At 45.1% G+C, this 21,153-nt stretch overlaps 1 protein-coding gene across 3 annotated transcripts in view; it reads right to left on the bottom strand.

The window, feature by feature from the left end:
- The window catches only part of LOC119171960 (cell adhesion molecule 3), a 73,865-nt gene extending 56,501 nt beyond the window's left edge, over positions 1-17,364 (bottom strand). For all 3 annotated transcript variants that reach the window (XM_037422873.2, XM_075892747.1, XM_075892748.1), the window contains exon 1: positions 16,687-17,364. Coding sequence is in view for 2 of the 3 variants with exons in the window: in XM_075892747.1 (XP_075748862.1) it covers positions 16,687-16,735 (49 nt within the window). In the remaining variant the exon portion in view is untranslated. The remainder of the gene's footprint in view (positions 1-16,686) is intronic.
- Positions 17,365-21,153: the final 3,789 nt, after the last annotated feature.

Below are 21,153 nucleotides of genomic sequence, written 5' to 3'. Positions count from 1 at the left end.
CTGCGACCCGCCAAGTCCTCTTTCTTTTAAAGATAGAGAGAAGACTGCGGACGCCGCCGATGGCGGTGGATGGTTTGGGGTCGCTTATAAAGTGTATTCACCCTAAAAACACAACCACTTGACACTCCCCCCATGTAATACCTGAGCGATGATGCCGGAACATAACACTGCTTTTTGTTCATGCACATTGAGGAAATATGCGTAAATCCAAAACACCACCGCTATGCGTCTTTCAAGAGCAGGCAGCCGTTTTCCCTATGGGGGTCATTCATGGTTTGCAATAAAGTATGAACGCTTTCCTTTATAGGTTTCGAACAGACTGCGTAAAGAGAGGGATGTTGTGGTATGTGGGCCAGAGGAGCATAGACCAACCGAGTATTCCGAATCAAGGAGCCTGCTTATGGAAAGTGAGTCAAATGCCACCAATGTCTAACGAGGGGTATGCTGTGAGCAATATTGATAGTTAGCCCAGCTTACAGTACATTTTTGTTGAAAATTTGCAATGCTCAAATGGACTGGATTCCCGTGTTGTGTTTCTTCCACCATGCGTCCCGTCCACATGAAAGAGAGAGAGAAATGAGAAAAGAGGAAGGCAGGTAGGTTAACCAGATGCTAGGATTCGGTATGTTATCCTGCACTGAGGTTGCAGAATAGGGGGTTGAAAGAGAGACCAGGAGATGTAAAAAAATGTATAAGAACAAAACATGGGCACACACAGCCCACATGAAAAAAAAGTGCCGCCACATCCACGAAGTGAATGATGATGAGTGGGCGAAGCTCCGGAGGTAAACATGGTAAACCATGAATCCTCCGTACATTTTGCCCACTCGATTTTATTGCAACGCTCCCCCTAGCGTACGTCGCCGCACTATATCGAACGATGACACACGCCATATGTGGCACCATTCCTATTTTATAACACCTCGCATCTTTCATAATCAACTACACGTACCGCCGTCTACTTTATAACATCTTGCATCTTTTGGACGGACGGACGGACGGACGAACGGACGGACGGACGGACGGACGGACGGAAGGACTGATGGATGGATGGACGGATGGACGGACGGACGGATGGACGGATGGACGGATGAATATGGCTGTACCCTTTAGATCGGGCGGTGGCTAGCGTAATACTTAATGCCGTCAGCTACAAGTACCGCCATCTAGTGAACACTGCAAGAACTGAACGAGAGGTGGCTACATACCGGGGACGCACAGCCCACGCCTTAAGGAGCTTCGCTCCTAAAACGATCCACTTAAGAGTCGTTCAGACAGGCCAGTAGTTCGCAAGAAGCCCCGTAGCGCTTGCATGGCATTCAACAAAAAACGCATTGTGAGACCCCGGGGAAAAATATTAGGGCCACATAAAATGACCAGGATAATTAACTACCTCCATTTGTGTCACTCATTTAACGCCCGATGACTACTCGCTGTACTGGCAGGGTGGAACGAGTACTAGGAGGCGAATGGATGGATGGATGGATGGATGGGTGGACGGACGGACGGACGGACGGACAGATAGACCGATAGATGGACGGATATACCGATAGATGGACGGATAGACCGATAGATGGACGGATAGACGGATAGATGGACGGATAGACGGATAGATGGATAGATCTCCCGTCAGGTCAATCCCGCGCCCTACTGTTGATGGGGTGGGGATACGTTATAAAAAATGTGAATTATTAGTGGAAAAGACTGCGACATCGCAGTGGTTACAATGTTAATTTTTGAATATACATTTCCTTTGTCGCAGAGGTCGAAGAAAAGTTACAGGCGACTGCTCGTCATATTGTTTCTACAGGGAAATATTTTGAGCTTCACGTGCAGAAAGAATCGAAGTCTTGCTTTCGAGCAGAAATATTACAAGATTTTTTGTTGTACCTTTACACTAGTTACTGAGGCTTCTTTATTTGGTAAGGTTTGTATCGTCGAGTGAAGTTTGCAATAGTTAGTTTATCCCTTCTTCTTCATCACTGTATATATAAAAATGACTACTCCGCCAACTTCCTTTATTTTTCTGTATTTCTTTCTTCTTTTCTGCAGGTCACAGCGCAGTCAGTTCCCAAAAAGTAAGCTAATAGGTAAGCGGAACGGACAGCGAACAGATGTTCTCGCACGTAGCGGCTGGACAGCCATCAAACAATCGCGTTCATGCTTCTGTGCGCACGGCTAAAACGCCTACCCATGCACACGCATAAGCTAAAAACTAAATTTCTTTTGTGCAACTGCGAAGGAGAAAAAGAAAATATTCATCACCGCACCCATGAGTTCGCAAGAGGAGCAAAGAAAAATAGGTAGCCGTGGTGGGCGGGGTAGAAAACACGATGCAACGAAGCACCGAGACGCAAAAATTGAAGCGAGTGACCCGGCCGGATACCTCTATCTTCTTTAGGCACGTCAGTCGTGTCTGGTCGACGGCATTATCTCGTGGCAAATGGCCGAGCGCAGTGAGCGAACTGAGAATCCCCGCCCGCTTTCATTAATCTTTTCTTTTTTCGTTTGTCAGTGCGAAGAGCTTCATGTTATTTGCTTTTTGCATGCCTGAACTAACCATAACTCCCCTCCTCTTTCCTACCTCTTTTCTTTTAACCATTGGCAGCGTCTGCATATACTCTCTTCGCACACCACGGCACGCTTCGCCACCTTCGTATCTCTCCTTCGCACTTGTCTAATTTTTGCCATTCAGCACATTTCTTTTTCTATTTCCGTGTCGCTAAGGGTTTGCTTATAGAATTAAAAGGAATTTCTTTAACGTCGTTCGTATATCCAACATCTTTCACTCTACCCTTTTCTGTCCATGTCCTTTAGGAACAACTCAACCTTACGCAACTTTCTCTCTCTCATTCTCTCTTTCACTGTATCTCTCTCTCTAAGGGCAGGTCTCTCTAACAGCGTGTCACTGTTGGGCGGGCCAGCCACAGTGGGCAGTAATGAAGTACAAGGCGACAGACTCGGGAACGGGGAGCTTAAGAAAGCAGAGCCGATAGCTCTCCGCTTTTCGCTTCTTCGGCGATGTGTTTTTTTGCTCGACCCTCCGCGTTTGTCCGGTGCCGCATGTTTTATCAATGGCTTAGCGAACGCTCGCTGATGGCCGTGTCCCGGGGCGCGCATTTGCTGGAGCACGTAGTACATACATACGTACGTACGACTGCGGGGTTCGGGCCGCTGCCGAGGCGCGAGCTTCCAAGACCGTGGCCAACGAAGCACGTCTAAGGTTACACGTCGGACGTGCTGTTCTCCGTGCCCGAGGACGCCCGCTGGATTGGACCTCGCGTGTTGTAACAGCCTGGTTTCAACGAGGCTCGGCGGTGTTAACAGCAAGAGACAAAAGCGGAGTGCGTGAAAAATAACGCGATCGCGTGCGTTTTTCTTTCTTTGTTCTTGGGATGACTTTGGCGAGGAAAAAGAATACACTGACTCACGCTATCAAGGGGGAATGCCCCGCACTAAAAAGAACACAACATGCTGGAAGGAGGGAGGCGTATTGCTATAAGAAGGCGGTGGCACCTCGGCGCATGCAATGTCGGCTAAGACGCTCATCAATCCCTAACAATGCCGTAAAAAAGAAGGCTCATTGATAATGCATAGCGTTTGCGCAGGAATCAGTGCGCAGGCGCAGCCATGATTCAGACTTTGAGGCTCCACCTGTGCTCTTTTTTGTCGCTTTGTAAGTTTATCAGTCCTGTTTCGCAGAACCCTGCTTAAATCGACCCGGGCTGTTAGAGTAAGACTTTATAGACTGTAAAATGAAGAAAAGAATGTGTCGACCCTTGCATGTCTCACTTTTATTCCCCTGAGTGCACCTGAATGGTTTCGGATAACAGTGAACGTATGAACATGCCAAATAAAGCAGCATGCCGTAACGCTATATTAAGCACTGCACCATTTGACATTGAGAGAAGGCAAATGAGAAAAAGGGAAGTATATAAAAATTATAACCGCGAAGATCTCCATTGTGCTATGTGACCATTTATTTTAAGTGATGCGCTTTAGTAACACTGACTTGGCTAAAAAAAACTATTTTTTTTGTTACGGCTTGTTTCCTATGCATCAGTTTTGAGTCTATATAGTGCATGTATGTAACGACATTATTATATAGTTTGTAGGTATGGGAGGAGACGAATATAACTTCGTCTTTGTGCATTGTAACTTTGAAACAGCTTACTTATATGTTTTAATGCTTAACACGTTCAACGTAACATTTAGTTCGGCAAAAGTTACTTAGCACAGCTAGAATCTACGCAGCAATATCTTAAATAGACAAAGATATAAAAAGACAGCGAACTTGTCAAAAAATTTTGAACTTTCACACTTCTATTTTCTGTTCGGTGCTTCAGCTGCAAAATAGTAAATAAAAAGGAGGGGGCAGTTAAGAATATACATTTAAACCTACAATATATAGAAACTCAATAGCCTACACCTATCAAAAGTTGTGCCCAGCCTCCCGCTACGACGCAAGAGACCCTAGGCGTTCTCGAGCACAACACTTGCCACGGGCCAAAGCAAAGTAAACCTTGAAAAATGCACACATGGGCTACACAGGCCGAAACATTCCTGACGTTTCACGGAGGCGTCTTTGCCGGCACGCACTGCTGCGTCTGAGTTTTTGTTCCTGCGAACCAACAGCCTGAGCTAAGCATTTGTTGGAGGCACACCGCGGGGCGCTTTCTCCAGTGGCCCCCGGGAGTGTAATAAAAGCGACACTCGCTGCTTGCCAGCGCATTTTATCGCGGATTTTCACAAAGCGTAAAAATGCATGGCAAAAATAAATCTTCCTGTCCGACCGTATAGGAAGAAAGCGAAGATAGTTGTTTAACTGAAGTAAATATGTGGTTTGTATGTTTTACACTGAAAAGAAAGTCTACATAATAGAAAAAAAAGAAAAAAATAACCGTATTGCTGCAGAAAAACACAACAACAAATACAACAGCAAAACACAAGCTTTAAATACACTCTGGTAGATATTGATTGGGGACATGGTCCGAGAGTTTCGTTTAACTTACGAAGGCTGTGTATAATATTGCAAGCGTTGCGAATAACGCTGTTCTTAGCTCTGCAAAACTACAACGCTCGTGTAAAAGAAACGCAATAGTTCCTTTGCTTCGAACCTTTCTTATCGAAGACTATAGGTCATTCCGATAAGAAAGGAACACGCCTTCGTAAATTGAACCTTTACAAATCGCGTTGCGAGAGGATCAGGCGAAAAGTATGAAGTGGTAAGAGAACTATAAATAAGAACGCTGTTTTAGGAAGACACTGTGATGTCAATAGAATGATGCAACTTTGCACACGAGTGCGAAGCGCTTCCCACCGTTTAAGTAAGGCATAGTACGTCGCATAGTGATATAAAATAGCTGTAGTTTCACATTGACGCTGATTATTCCCAACGTTCCTCATCACTTTATGTTATTCTGTCCAGCATTCCTTGAACCCTCTTCTTTCTGCTTCCCTCTTTCCCCATCCAATTGTAAGGTAGCATGTAAAACTTGTGATGGGGCAGTTAGTATGCATCCTACACCTATAAATCAGACGCACAGCGAACGAAAGAAGGCACATCCTACATACTTTTTTTTTCTGTAGGCTTGAAAATCTATAGTCATCTATAGTCACGAAAGAAAAAAAACGTAAAACAGAAATGAAATTAAGGGTTCATAGAAAATTCTCCTGGTCGTGAATGCTCGTAGTCAAACGTAGAAGTAAGACCCTGACCAAATAGAAAAAAAAACGTTAATAAAATTAAAACACGTTTCGGCACTCGTGGTGGCTTTGTTCACAATGAGGAATAAAATGCAAAAGTTTCCTCAACCGATAACTCGAAAGTACAATCTTGCATATCTTATGCGCTTGCAAAAGATTGCTTGCAATGCGCTCAGATGGAGGGTCCAAGTGCAAATCATGGCTATTTTAAGCATACCGACGAAAACATCGCCAAGGAATGTGTTAAATATACTTAGGCCTAGCATATTTACATTTCGATTTGTCACGATTGCATATTGCGAAGCATTAGATATACGCTCTTTGAGTATTATAGATGTTCAATAAACATAAAAGAAATGAAGTCAGGGACTTGGGTGAGGTATAGGACAAAAAAGACTCTCAGTCGAGGTTGTTAGGGAAATGTTGGCGCATGGTGAATTATGATTGATATGCCGGGTTTACCATCCCAAAACCACCATATGATTCTGAGAGACGCCGTTGTGGAGGGCTCCGGAAATTTTGACCACTGGAGTTCTTTAACGTGCACCCAAATCTGAACACACGGGCGTACAGCATTTTTACCTCCATCGAAAATGCAGCTGCCGCAGCCGATGCAACACTGTAAGTTATTGCCAAAGTGCTACTGGTTCCCCCCCCCCCCCCCACGGTGGTCTATTGGCTAAGGTACTCGGCTGCTGACCCGCAGGTTGCGGGATCGAATCCCGGATGTGGCGGCTGCATTTTTGATGGAGGTGAAAACGCTGTAGACCCGTGTGTTCAGATTTGGGTGCACGTTAAAAAACCCCAGGTGGTTGAAATTTCCGGAGCCTTCCATTACGGCGTCTCTCATAATCATATGGTGGATTTAAGATGGTAAACCCCACATATCCATTCAAAGTTTTACTGGTCTCGTACTGCCGAAAATGATGAGCCATTGTGCTGAAGGCCTTCATGCAGCGCCGTTTCCTGAGCTGCCTCGATGACGCTGAATCCGAAAGGCACCCCCATAAAAGAAGGGAACAAAAATAGGAAAAAAGTTGTTGCGTAGAATTTCGAGACAGAGACAAAAATGCGAACACTGCGTGAAAATTCGTAGTTGTTTGTACACAAGGAGGTCAACACGATCTTGGCGCAGGAAACACCCCGTCAGGCTGCTATAAATGACAGACCACAGGGCCTCCCCGAATGCGTGGTATTCTTGCGACTGCGAGAACCTACGAATGCGAAGGAAATAGGAAATATGCGACGATTCATGGCGAAGACGTGTAAAAAAAGGGTAGTGTAAGGGAAGTGAGAAGAACACAAGTGTGAGGGAAGCGAAAGAAGAGTGGAAGAGAGCACAAAAAAAAAAAGAGAGCACAAAAAAAAGAGAGCACAAAAAAAAAAGAGAGCAGAAATGCGTGCCTCATATATAAGGCACGGAATGAATCGAAAGAAGCGTCTTTTTCAAAGCGCGAATGCTCCTGTACGGGTGCGCAAGCCCACGGAATACCCTTCTAGGCTAGCAATGAAATATAGTCGTCGGCAGCGGTAGAGATAAGACCGAGCGAAGCACTGCCCTTCTTTTTTTTCGCTTCTGTGTTGTGCTAGGTTCCTCTCATTTTCTTTTTCGATCTACGTCATCTTCCATATATGTTTGCTTTCTAATTCGTCCATGCTCTCTCTTCTTTCTTTTCTATCTCACTGTTCCGTATTTCTTCGCCCTAGTTCCGAGTTCACAGCGACATGCGAAATGCACCATTCCATTTGTTCTCGTCGCTTGGGTTACTTTTATTCGACTCCTTCCTCCAAGCTTCTTTGTCGTCTAACTTCCGTTCTTTTCTTTTTATTTTATTTGCTCCCCACACATGCATCAGCTTTATTTATTTATTCATTTATTTATCTATTCATTTATCTATTTATTTATTAGGCCGTCCTTTGTAAACACCCTTCAGACTCGGCGTCCCCTTTTCTCTGGCGAGACAAGACGTAGTCGCAATGACAAAAGGTACCAAGTTTCTTTTCTCTCCCATACTTTCGGTTTCTATTTGTCTGGTGTCGGCACTAACTGAACTTCAATTAAAGCAAGGTTGGATTTAGTTTCCATGGCTAAGTACAACGTGTAACTAAGGACTCCAACACGCTTCCACGAGCCGCATTTTCTCGCTCGCTGATTCACTCGTCGTATTCAACTTTGCTGTCTTGGAATTCCGCGTTTCTTTTGTGAATACGCATTTGAACAATTCAGCCCAGGCCCATTCTTGTAAATAAAAAAAAAAGAAAACGCTATGAGTTGCGAAGCCTCTATCGCGAACAACATTGCTTTACCGAAGCGAAACTGTAGGACAAGAAATGAGTAGTGAGTTCGATTTGTGGTTTTATATCGACAAATTAGGAAACGTACGGAAGTCAGAGAAGACGCTACTGCAGCCACTCTGTATACGCAAGGACGTAATGACGTTTTAATAGGCGTTTGTATAGTAACCTATTTCGTCTTGTGGCTTTGCCGAAATAAAAGTACTGCATATAATTGCCGGGTACAAATGGCTGGGATCTCGTGCATGCACAGTGTTCAACGCAGTGCCTGGACGCGACCACAAATTGTGTGAACTTTTTCTTTTTTCTCCATGCATGTATATCTTCCTTTTGCCACAATGGTTGAATGATTGCAAACCAGCTTTTTTAGTTAAACTGCCTTACATTTCTAAAGCTTTGGTGTCTCTGTTTCTCTGTAGTTGTTTTTTTCTTATCTGTCTCAAAAGCCCTTTCAGGTCATGCGTCACCATGAACATACACTGTCATGCGAATACAGGTTTCACAACGTTGTAGCAGGTCATAGCTTATAGTTGTCTTTTTTTGTTATACGATAGACCGATGCCTTAGATAGGCTCATTATTATTGCAAGTCACAAAAATCTTCCACACAAATTCGCAATTCCCTCCCTTTGCATAAGTGCGCGTAGCTTTGCAAAGGAATATAAAGAATCAACCAAGACAAGACTTACATCGTATATGGAGGCAGAAAGAGAGAGCAACTAAATTGTACGTAATTGCTTCTGGGTTAACTTAAGTAGCGCGCCTAAATCCCTAACGGCAGTATAGATATAGCCGCAAGCAGATGCAGCTGCACCCTGAAAACTCACTGTGTGGCATAGGGCGTGGGCTGTGGTTGCTGAATCGAGTAATATTTCCATGGGGAAAAGTGTGCGCAGAGCACGGGTAAAGTAATAGGATGAAAGTAAAACAAGAAGAGGGAGAGAGGATAGGTGAGGATGCTTACATGTTTAGAAAAACCGGCGCGTTACTTTACTCTGGGTAACAGGATGGGTGAGCTTGGAAGCTATAATAGTAAAGATAGTAAGCAAAACTTGAAGCGGGGCGAGGGAAAGCAATGGTAGGTGACGTGAATCGATTGGAGGTGACGTGCACAGCACGGAAGCATCAAAAGAAAGAAAGTGCCGTTCTGCATTTGCGGTTGTGCGTTTAGACGATGGCCTTGAAGAAACGAGACCCCGCCGCGGTGGTCTAGTGGCTAAGATACTCGGCTCCTGAGTCCCTGACCCACAGGTTGCGGGATCGAATCCCGGCTGTGGCGGCTGCATTTTCGATGGAGGCGAAAATGCTGCAGGCCCGTGTGCTCAGATTTGGGTGCACTTTTAAGAACCACAGGTGGTCGAAATTTCCAGAGCCCTCCACTAAGGCGTATGTCATAATCATATGGTGGTTGTGTGACGTAAAACCCCCCCTATTATTGAAGAAGTGAGAGAAACAAACAAACAAACAAACAAACAAACAAACAAACAAAGGACTGAGTTACACCTGTTTGCCAGAATGCAGAACACCAAATATCCCACTTGTATCCTCGATAAGATGACCTGATCGTTTCAAACGACGCCCTACGAATGGTTCCATATCCTTGAGCGGGGGATTTCGGTGCAGGGTTCAAATTTTCGGTAACTCTCGCAAACGGGTTACCGCTAGCCGGTTGCACGTTTGCGAAAGAAATATATAGAGAGTGATTGAATGGTCACTTTCAAACAAATGCTGGGAAGAAGGCACTCGGGTTCAATAGACGAATCCCAAATCGAACACATCCTCGTTGAAAAAAAAAGTAATCTTTACAGATCGCGTGAGCGATAATTTCCTTACCCTCCCTAGCGTGGTACAGGAGTTCGATAATCGACTCTAAAAATGAACACGTATTGTGGGCGGGTTGGTCTGCCGTCTCCCAAAGTGGGTGGTCGCTTCGTTTCCGTCACTGAAAGTGCGGTGAACCCCCGACAGCCGCCCGCGGGCCCGTAGGTCCTGGACACGCGCCATCGCTCAGCCGGGATAGAGCGTCCCTTCGAGCGGAGCGCGTGCGAACAGCGCGTTGTAGCATCGAGTGCGCCCAGGGGAGCTGTAAATCGACGCTCGGGAGCAGTCATGAACCGGCCCTCCGTGTCCCTGCCGGCAGCGCCTATTCATTTCCCGCGCTAACAAAGCCGGTCTCGTCTCTCAATCGATTCTTCTCCTTTGCTTCTTGTACATTCATTTCATCCCTCTATTGCTTTTGAACGTCGGTATTCCAGCATTCGGAGAGTCAGCTGTCACGGCATGAAAAATAGCCGATTGCGCACGCCCACGTCTTATTGTGAAAAGGCAGAACCGGGATGCACACTATCCCCAGCGGGTCGTCAATTGTGCATAAGAGAAGCCCGTCGCGGTATTATACGACGCTACCGCGCAAGTGATGCTGTCCGGAACACTCGCGGAACAAACGTGCCGTACCTTTCTGACACATCAACCGGGAGGTGGGGGGCAGTGTTCGCATTTGAACGCGTAGTTTCAGGGCACGAAAAAAAAATTAATTGGTCGTCATGCGAGTAGAGGAGACGTGAACGTCCTTGTCCATGTTATGCCTTGATATTGGCTTTTTATACGGCTTTCCTGCTCTCCGCCCACCCCACTATTAATTTTATCTTTTTATCAGTTAGTTTGTGAAGTGCAGTGCTGGATTTCGTGGCTGAAAACAAGACTTTCTGAAATTCGACGTTGTACACCTTAATTTCTCATCAGCACTGTCTGTATACTTAGTGTTCGAGTACCTGTAAAATACTGACTGCGATTAACGGTTGGAGCCAATTTTTATTGTAATGCCAAAACCATATTTTATTTGGACGCTGTAAGAACATTGAATATAAGATGGAAAAGTGGGCTAGTTGGTAAATCATGATGGTTCAGCTAACTGGGAGTGCGGGGGTAAGCACAGACACAATGCAAAGAGGAGGCACATAGCACGAGCGCTCGTGCTATGTGCCTCCTCTTTTCTTTGTGTCTGTGTTTACCCCTGCGCTTCCAGTTCGCTGAACATTGAATATAACACTTCCGAGCCTCTGCCTGAGCTCCTATTCTTACATTCACACATGCACGCACACGCGAAACCGTGCACACACATACATACACACACATGCACACAAGCGCGCACGCACACACACACACACGCACACACAGACAGGGAGATTACAGCTGAAATCATCCACGCATGCACAAGCGGTAAGATGAGTACTCTTGCGTTGCTCCAAAGTTGATGTCAGTGTGTGCGTTTTGTGAGCTCTAGAGTTACTGCACACAGTGTCTGTGCACGTGTCGCAGCCTTAATGAGCAGTGCTGCGGTGCTGCAGAGAGCATGTGCCCTGGCTCAGTATATACAATTGCCACCAAGAGTCAAGGGGCTATGGCTTTCGCTGACACAGCGTAGTCGGGTATGTATTCAATTGACGTCCCAAGTAGGGATTCCTGGCTCGACGACGATTCAGTAAACGTTGGTCAAACTTTTCAGGGCTGGGACAGTTGCTTTTGTTGTATTAATGTGCACAGGCAAGGAAAATGTCATGATGTGCAAGCATGTAACAGAGAATCAAATAGCATTACTGATGACGGTCGCGAGGAAACCAGCGTCGTGAGTGTTGAGCAAAGCCTTAACGCCGCCGTTGATAAAAACAGGACAACATGAGATGCAGCACAAGCGATGGAACGCACAGCATCAACATGAACCCAAAGGACAGGCGCGAACACAGTACAGAGGAATGAACGCACAGGACAGGAGTGGTCGCAGAGGACGAGCGCTGTCCTGTGTGTTCCTTCTGGTTTTGTGCCGTCTTTCCCCAACTTCAAACTCATGGCCAACGAGCCAGGCGAGTAGCCAGGGCGTCGCACACCAGGCCTGGGTCCCGAACTCCCTCCATTTCCCCCAAATTTTTATTCGTCGTGGCATACAGAGTGAAAATGACCATTTTAGGTGCCCTCCTTCCACCCATTCTAAAAAAAAAAGTTTCTTGCAACCTCCTTGGGACGAACCACAATTTTGCGAGCCATTGAGGACTACGCAAACTCCCAGTTGTATACAAGTGGCGCCTAATGAGTGTGTCTGCGCAGGAACTGTCTGCTCTGTGGTCTTTCCCCTGTTCACCCATCATCTTTAACTGGGGTTCAATGCGAAGAGAGTGCGCTCGGGCTGGTGGCGGTTGCGGCGCGCAAGTGGAAGCGACGGCGCGCGTCACAACCACTTTTCCCGATCTGCAATCCCGTGTGCGAAGTGCTCATTAAGCCGGCCGAGCCAGGTCGATGAGCCAGGCAAGCATGAACGCTCGCGCTCCGGGTGAGGGGAGCGTTGATGGCAGGGCCAGCCAACGCTTCTGCTTTGCTGCTATCCCGTGATCCCCCAAGCAGACTCCACGTTTATGCGGATTTGCCAAACGGCGCAGCCTGCTGCTCACCCCCGTTAAGTGGATTTTCTCGCCCTCAACACTAGTGTGAAAGAAGCAAAGCTCCGAACTCATTAGAGAATTCATGTATGTTCTTAGTGCCGAGCTGTAACGTATAGTCTCATGTTTAGCAACAAAAAAGGGAGGGGACAGGTGTGATGTAGGCGCTCTAACGCATTAAGCACAACGTATTGTTTACGAATTGATTCTATAGGGTCACCGTGTTGAAGTGCTAACCTGGCCGCCTTGAGTTCTGCCATGGTGTACCATTACGGTGCTCGGCTGCAGCGCCGCAAGTCACAGGTTCGAATCCCGCCGTGGCGGTCGCATTTCGATACAGGCGAAATGCGAGAGATCCATGCACTGTGCGGTGTTAGTGCTCGTTAAAGCGCACCGGAGAGTCGAAACTTGCAGAGCATTATCCTACAGCGTGCCTCATAATTAAGTCATCAGTTTGGGACGTAAAACTGCGGATAATATTTTATGATTAGAAACCTTGATGTTTTGTATACTGAACAACTAAGCGAACAGTGCTACGGTACGTGTGGAAACAGTTGGTTTGTTGCATTCCATGGTTCCCGTTGGGATGTACAACGTAAGAAAAAAAAAACTCGCTTAACAGCGCAAGGTGTTGGCACCAACATGCTTTACATAGAATTGTCTTTTGATGGATGAACAGTTCTCATTCTATTATTCCCCCTCCCCCTTTTAATTGCAGTACTAAAGCTTAATCTCACTGTCTTTCCTCTTAGTTTCTCTCTATCTTTCTCTCTATTGCTGCCTAAAATTGCATATCCGAACCTAACTTTCGAAGTATCTTGTGAATATTCTGTTACTTTAATGAGTAGCCATCTTTCGAGATGACTTGTGTATTGTGATGGTGGTCATTGTTTCATTTTGCTGTTATGACAAAACCGCACGAAGTGAACGTCGTGAACTACGGGCTATGATGCTCTCGTACTCTTTTAGGCTGGTAATTGGAATAAATACAGTTATGCTCATATGTTGGTGATGCTAACTTCACTCCGTTGTCATCAATATTCGAGAAGAAAAAGAATGGGTACAGTGTTTGCAGCATACGGAGTGTGCGTGATAAACGCTGCTCTGTTGATCATGCCACGTAGAAACGCTATCGAAAAAGGCGTGAAGATGCGGAAATCTGGTATATTTTTGTCGATATGTTTTAATATTGCGTTAAAAAAAACCGAAAACACTTCTTTAAGCGTGGAACGGGATGGCATTATCAGGTTTTCTACTCCTAAATCATATAACCTACGGTTGGGCATGGGTGCATGACTTTATAAATCGAGAGATAAAACTGTCCTTTCTAGCAAATGTTCATTTCGTTCTTTACATTAGAATGGGGTGTAAATTACTCTGAAGATTCAAACTCGGCGAGACAAAAAAGAAAAAGAATGGGACAAGTTTCAGCTATTGCCTCTAAAAAAGTTACCTGGCTTAGCATCAAAGTTATGCAAACAAAAGACGATAGAAAGAAACAAAGAAAAAGAAAAGAACTGTAGAGAAAAGCGAACCACAATGCGCCAAACATCACGAAGAGCTTTGATACCAGGTATCAAGAGGCTATACCCGTGAACCAAGAGAACAACGGCAAAGCTTTGCGATTTGCCATCTAAACTTGAAACGTAATTTTATAGAAATAAGAAATCAAACCTTCGTTCGAGTAAAATTAAGCTTTTGGTGAGACCTGCTCAGCATCACAATGTAAAAGCAACATGAAAAACAAGCTTTGGAACGGTTATTGCAAAAACGAATTGCTCTAGCTAAAAAAAAAAGAAACAGAAAAGCATCGAATGCACATATTCGGCACACCCATGTATATATTGCCCTCTTTCACTCTTACTGTCCCCTCCACAAAGGCGTTTGGTTGTCAAGTAAACGTTTTCCTGGTTTCCTTCTTTGTCTGTCATACGTGTGCGTACGGTGAGGGGGTTGACTCTCCCCCCTAGTCGCCTAAAAAGGGGCGTAAAGTCAGTCCCCCACATTGGCATAGCAGGGAAGGAGTGCTGCAACTCGGGGGGGGGGGGGGCTGAAGGGGGAGCCCACGCCTATGTCGTCTGTAATCTTGTTACTTGAACGTGAAACTGCAATGCTCTGTTCTCAATAATAAGTGCACTATTACGCGTTTGTTTGTACAAAATGAAAAAAAAAATCTATATATAGATTTTCTACTCTTCCGCCAAGACTTGAATATACTCTTTCTGCCACGACTTGAATCAGATAGCGTGCGTAAAAAAAAAGCGAAACAACAAATAATTTATCGATTACACTGTTTCAAAACGAATAACACCTTACTTTTCCTGCTCTATCTCTCGAACCGTTTTTTGTTTTCCACGTAACCTCGTTATGCACGGGTGCCCGCTCGGCTTCCTAATGATGCCCAACAAGATCGATTGCCGGCCGTCCGCTTTTAGACATGCACAGGTCACTTGGCGAAAGCCTTAATGAATTCCATGTTCATGTCAATTCGCGGTATTGTTCTCGAAGGAGTACAGACTTCATCGAAGCGCGGCCCATGTACTACAGAATAATGAACTTATCGCTCAGATCATACTGTCCGCTTTTGTCTTAACTGAGCTTTATTTCCCTACCCTTCTTGTTCAGTGAGACCTTGAGGGACCGCCGCGGTGGACCAGTGGTCATGGTGCTCGGATGCTGACCCGCACGTCGCGGGCTTTATAACTGCCACCGTGGTCGAATTTCGGGGGAGGCGAAACGCGGTGGGCGTCCGTGTAGTTTACGATGCCAGTTCACGTTAAAGAACACTAAACTGTCGAAATTTCCAGAGCCCTTTACTACGGCGTCCCTAATAATCACACAGTGACTTTGATTTTCTGAATGCAATGTTTATTGCCCGAGGATTACGTTTGAAAATTAGACACATTTCCAAACAGCCGATCATAATTCGCACCTGAAGGAGTTAAACATGTATCAAGCTCAGAATCGCGCATCTGCAGCCCAGTCCCCAATGAGCAAGCGTGATATCAATGATATCGTGATGAAGCCGTAATCTTTCTGTTCAATGTTCTCTTTTTATTCCCTCTCATCCAGCGTACGGCAGCAAGCCAAAAGCTAGCCTGGTTGACCACCGTCGTTTTCGTCTTTATCGTCTCTCTCTTTTTCTAAACGAACACTGTTGACCAAAAATAATTGCTTTTGCTTTATTATATTTATAAATAAAATTTTAGCTCGCAAAATGCTTTACTCTACTTGTCACAGCAAAATATTTTTGAACCCTAGGTGGAGTTGTGGGTTTCACTGTTAACAGAATTAGTGCTTAAAGTGGGGCTGGTCTCTAACACCCACTTCTTCCCCCCCTCCCCCCCAAAAAGAAACAAAACCCAAGCCACTTCGATATAATTTGTGTTCATACTCGGGTCTGCTTTCACCGCTTCAGATCACCTGGTGTTGAGAAACTATAACGAGTAAAGAAAATACAAGCCTATACGCACATTCAGCGCCTCGTTGAATCTCTGAGGGTGGAGAAAGCGGGCATGAGGTACTTATAAATTATGAGCTCTAATGGCCGCGGATATCGATGCTTGCATAGCTTAAAATATTTAGCGCCCGCGAAAAGCACGGGTCGTTGCTCTTGTAAGAGGAGCCAGCGTTTTCGATAAAATCTCAACTCACTGTTAGATAGCCGCCGAGTAAGAAAAGCAAAAAATAAAGAAAAGTGTAATCGTGATAGCTGTATGGTTTGTTGAATGGCCAGTTAGTACATGATACTGTACACTGCATGAGAGTGCTAAGACTGGACGTAACAAAAGACGCACACGACACGAAATCGAAAGTTTCGCTTCCTTTCTACACAGAACGCGCTTTCACTACTTAAAACACGTTTTCCAAAGCGGTGGCTCTCATTGTAGCTGGAAATCGTGAAGCTGCTTTGTAATCAATCACCTTAATATCCGTTCTAGTAGTTACTTATTATTCAAACCTAATCGTTGCGTGACCAGCGCAGTTATTTATTGGCTATATTCTTGTTTTAGTGTGTGTGTTTAGAAAATGTGGCATCTGAGTGTGCAATAGCTCATCCATAAGGAAGGCTAGTCATGCCAGCCATTGATACATATTTTGGTAAAGAGAAAATACAATGAGTGTTTAAATTGAATGTCACAGGGTATGCGCTTGCTTTGTGGCTCATTTGTTTTACTTTCACCATTGCAATCTTTCATACGGGTGTGTATTCTAAAGACCAGAGTGTACAAAAAAAAAACTGTGCAGGTGCTTACCACAAATCGGAAAGTGCTGACTGACATGGAACCACTTGTTTAGAGTCATTCGAACTTGGCAGAAGCGACGGTGCTCAGCAGAAGGAGGACGACCACGGAAAGAGGAATCAACAGTTTATGCAACATCGGCGGCGGTGAGTTCGAAAATTCTTGGGATCAAGGGAAGTTCCTATCTTCACACGGCAGTCTAACCCATGTTGAAGTCCGTCCACGTCAGCGAGTTTGGAGCAACGGAGACAAAACGCAGCCGTGTGTAGCGAGCGGCTCGCTAATTCACCGATCAAACAAGCGGAGCGAACGGTGTTCGATGGGCAGAACGCGCAGCCCCGTTGCCTCAGGGACCGGTCAAAGAGATTAGCGCCCTCCTTGCCTCTCCGCACACAGCGCACTTTTACTTTGTCGTTGCAGACAAGCAGCAGCAGCAGCGCTTTTCCCCCACACGTCGGCAACACGGACGCTGGAGCGCGTCGTCGGTGCGATGCGAGCGTCTGCGCTGAGCGGCAGCGTGTGTGCCAATGCCCCGGGCGTGCGGAGTCCGAGCCGCGGAGGCACTTCTTCCGAACCTTCCTCTCTCTCCCCACGGCCAACGGTGGGGCCTCAGTCTGATCCTATTCCCTGCTTCGGAGCTGTGCTTGCCCCCCTCCCTTTTTTTTATGGCAGTTCGATGCATTCTCTATTTCTCCGACCTTCTTTCCTACTCGCTTGTCCCAACACTGACATGTCTCTCACTATTTCTATTTGACGCCTCTTTTTGTCTTACGCTCTCATTTTTCTTATCTGGCTGGTGAGGGAGCTTTCTCCTTTCCATTTCCGCTGAGTGACGTCACATCCCGTGCCTCTCCGCTTTTTCCCCTTCCCATTGCTTCCTTCACCTACGGGGTGGCGCAAACGGCCAGTCAACGCTCACGAATCTAAACCAGGAAGGAAGCGTCTGGACACTCGCTCCTCTCTTTCTCTTCCTTCTCTCCTTCAGTCTCGCTCCTTTTCCTTATCTTTTTCAATCACTCGCCTTTTCTCTCACCCCCTGTTGTCTCTCTATTGGCGAGGAAAGTCCCACGTGCTCTTCGCTTGGCTGATACTGTCTGAAGCAGCACCGTGTTTGATTCTACTCCAAATGTTCGTGAAGCATTTTACGGACATTCCATAAAATTAGAGACTGTAGAATATCGCCTTAACATGCATTCCTAATTATATTTAATAAGCGGCGAACATAGTAGATGGCCTAGAAGCACAAATGCATAAAATGAACCCCGAGGGATTTGCGGAAACGACAGAGCGCATACGGGCACTGGGCACAACAGTTTCTCCGTTTGGAACTACAAAACCGCGTGTCTCTCTTCATGTACAAGTAACACATGCCATCGCTGAAAGCGGATTGGCAAAGGGTATTGTTAAGAATAATTTCTTGTCATTCTATGATAAACTTTATTGAGCTCAAAGGGTTTGATCTCAAAGATCAAGACAGATAGCGATGCTTTTTTTTCTGTTCGTTTGCCTCAGTTGCTTGCAGTGCAATTATAGTTCTCGTAGCGAATCAGCGCTAGATGTTTAAAACATATGTAGGCTGCGACCAGTCACTGGTATGTTTTGGCTTCTTGGCTGTATATTTTCTTACATGTGTTGAATGCGCAAGACGCGTTTACTTTATTTTATTTTTTGTGTGATGCAAACACAGGAAGAAACATTTAAAACGTTGGGAAAAGGACCTTAACCAGGTTACGAATGGTAAGCTACTCACGCTGGAAAAGGTGTGAACAGATTCAGAAGGAAATATCGAACACATAATGGGTGTTTATACTGAACAGAATTTACAACACTATATTTAAAAGTATACTAATCGTTTCTTGTTTGCAAGTTTGGCCCTGATCAGAAAAATACGCCTGGTCAAAGGTGTATCCGAGCAGCTGGATTTCAGATCGAACGTACTTGACTGCGCTGTTTCAAAGAGCAGTCATCAATGTTCTCTTTCTTGCCGTCACTGTATTCACATGGCGTGAACGGAATACTTTTCGCAGACCCCAAAACAGTGACCACGCAATCCCACGCCATACTTAGGAAAAATGATTAAAATGGAAGTCAGCTCTCTCCAGAAGCACCCAAACACTATAGTGTACTGCCCTACGTGTCTGATCGGAGCACCGTGAAAGAAACATTACTTTAGCAATAACGGACTCTTCGAACAGGTATACAGGAATAAATAATTCAGTGGCCCCACGAAAGTGATCGCTATTGAACATGGTTGTGGAAGAATGAGATGCATTGTCATTCTCTCGAAGGCTATTGAGAAGCTCTCCCTCTGTCTCCACCCCGGTGACATTTTATGCCTTTGATGTGTCAATTGCTTTCCCGGTGCTACGAAGTACGATGTCCCCAGGGCGGCGTTATTTCCTCATAGGAAAGTGCTCTCGTCCACGTGCAACCTCAGAATGGTTTGGATTAGTAGTGCGGACGTCGTGACAAATGCACTGACACGTGGACAGGACGGCATCGTGTGCCCGGAGTGGTTCGCAGTAACATGACCGAACTAAGAGATTTCGAGTTTAAGCTCTGGAAGCATGTGTAAAGTAGAAATAATAAAAAAAATTGTGGAAGGTCAACGCCCCAGCACAAAGAAGGTCGGCAGAAGAAGAACGAAAAATGAGTACGCGGTTTTCTTTCTTTAGCTTATCATCCTTTTTTTCGCCTCGTATCCTTATTTTTCGCTGCTCATGCGCACCGGTCACTGATAAAATGGAAGGGGCTGAAGATTTGCATCGCTGACTGCTGGGAATTTGAATAACAAAAGTGTCTGGTTCGTGTTGGTACTGTCCCGTCGCCAAGCTCGGGCAGCCCGCGGGCATTCAGAATGAAGGATGAAGCAAACAAAAAACAAACAAACAAACAAACAAACAATCGAAGAAAGATTGTGCAGTTATCAATACCTGAGAACTGCAGGGGTGTAGACTTTGCAGAGAAAAGCTGTATAGCACCGAAAGAGCCTTCATAGTCATATGCACTCCCATCCATTCTCAAGATTCCGCTCTCGAATACGCGTTTCTGGCTTCTATTCAAGATACGCGATTTTTTTAAGTGTCTTGCAAAAACATTCTTTTACTACAGCGCAGTTTATGTCATGTTTGTATTCTTTCGAAACGCCTGACGCGATGACGCGATCAGTCTGACGCTTACAAATTTGTCGCGACATAATGCATTATTCAAGAGGTAGAATGCGCGATAGCAAACATCTTACACTGATGACTCTACCACGGTGTGCAAATCTTAAGTAAACTTAAAGAAAAAGAAACTAACGTCTGTTTTGCAGAGAACAACATTGTGGTACTCTTCGTGTTACTGAAACAATGAAAAGATAAAAACCAAAGTGCAAATGTCACAAACCATCCTTATTTAAAGAAGGAACAGGCTTGCGCATGCGCTTGGAAACAAAGTGCTTAAAGTCTAGTGACTAACAAGCTTAAATAGACTGGCCAGCTGCGTTATTTACCGATAGTTTATGAATACTTTTTGTAAATGTTGAAGCCTATCACAACTTTCCGCCAGAAGCTATTACAGTAAACATTTCAGAAGCTCTAACTCTCATCACAAGTCTAAGCAGATTTCCCGTTTAGTAGGAGCGGAAAGAAATCTAAGCCTTTCTCCTACTGTTTAAAGAAAACATGTGCATCCTAAAACCAATATTACACACTGGAAAACGCTGGCATGTACAAACAATGAAGCGAAATGTGGACTCATCTATAAACAATTCAGCGAAAGTATTGAAGGTATCGAAATAAAAACAGTTGTCTCAAGTAGTAGTAGTAGCAGTAGTAGTAGTAGTAGTAGTAGTAGTAGTAGTAGTAGTAGTAGTAGCAGTAGTAGTAGTAGTAGTAGTAGTAGTAGTAGTAGTAGTAGTAGTAGTAGTAGTAGTAGTAGAAAAAATTTATTATTCACATAATGCAGGCAGGCTAGAAGTCCTGTGCGCCGCAGGTGAGAAGCGCAGTCTGTCCGGCATGGTGGTGTCCCTATTCTTAGACACCATGGGCACGTGCCGTCCGTTCAGCTCTTTGGATCAGTCACAGCTAGTCTTGCAGGACCAGGCTAAAAAGTAGAGTGTCGTGCTTTTCGTCTTGCTCTGCACACTCTCAAGGAATGTGAAAAAGCGTTGGTATGGCTCTACACCAGTGACTTGAGTATATACGCAATGAGGGTAGATCAGGTGGAAAGAGTGAATATTTATGCAAGTAAAACTTGCAGACACTCAAGAGTGAGAGAAAAAAGGGCCCTGTTGCTTTTTTTAAAAGTAACACGTTCTTTTTTCCTTTATATTCAGCTTCAACTTTAAATCGGCTCGGAGCTGGTCGTGTATTGATTAAGTTGGACTTACGTTACGAAAAGAGACGGCAGCTTTCAGAATCTAATTATTCGAGGCAGGACAATCAAGAATGCACGAGATTTGATTATCCAAGACACTTTCAGGAACTAAACAGCTTC

Source organism: Rhipicephalus microplus, chromosome 4, assembly GCF_043290135.1.
Source record: "Rhipicephalus microplus isolate Deutch F79 chromosome 4, USDA_Rmic, whole genome shotgun sequence".
In the NCBI taxonomy this organism is placed as follows: domain Eukaryota; kingdom Metazoa; phylum Arthropoda; class Arachnida; order Ixodida; family Ixodidae; genus Rhipicephalus; species Rhipicephalus microplus.
Note: the sequence above shows the minus strand (reverse complement) of the source record. Positions and strands in the feature narration are given on the sequence as shown.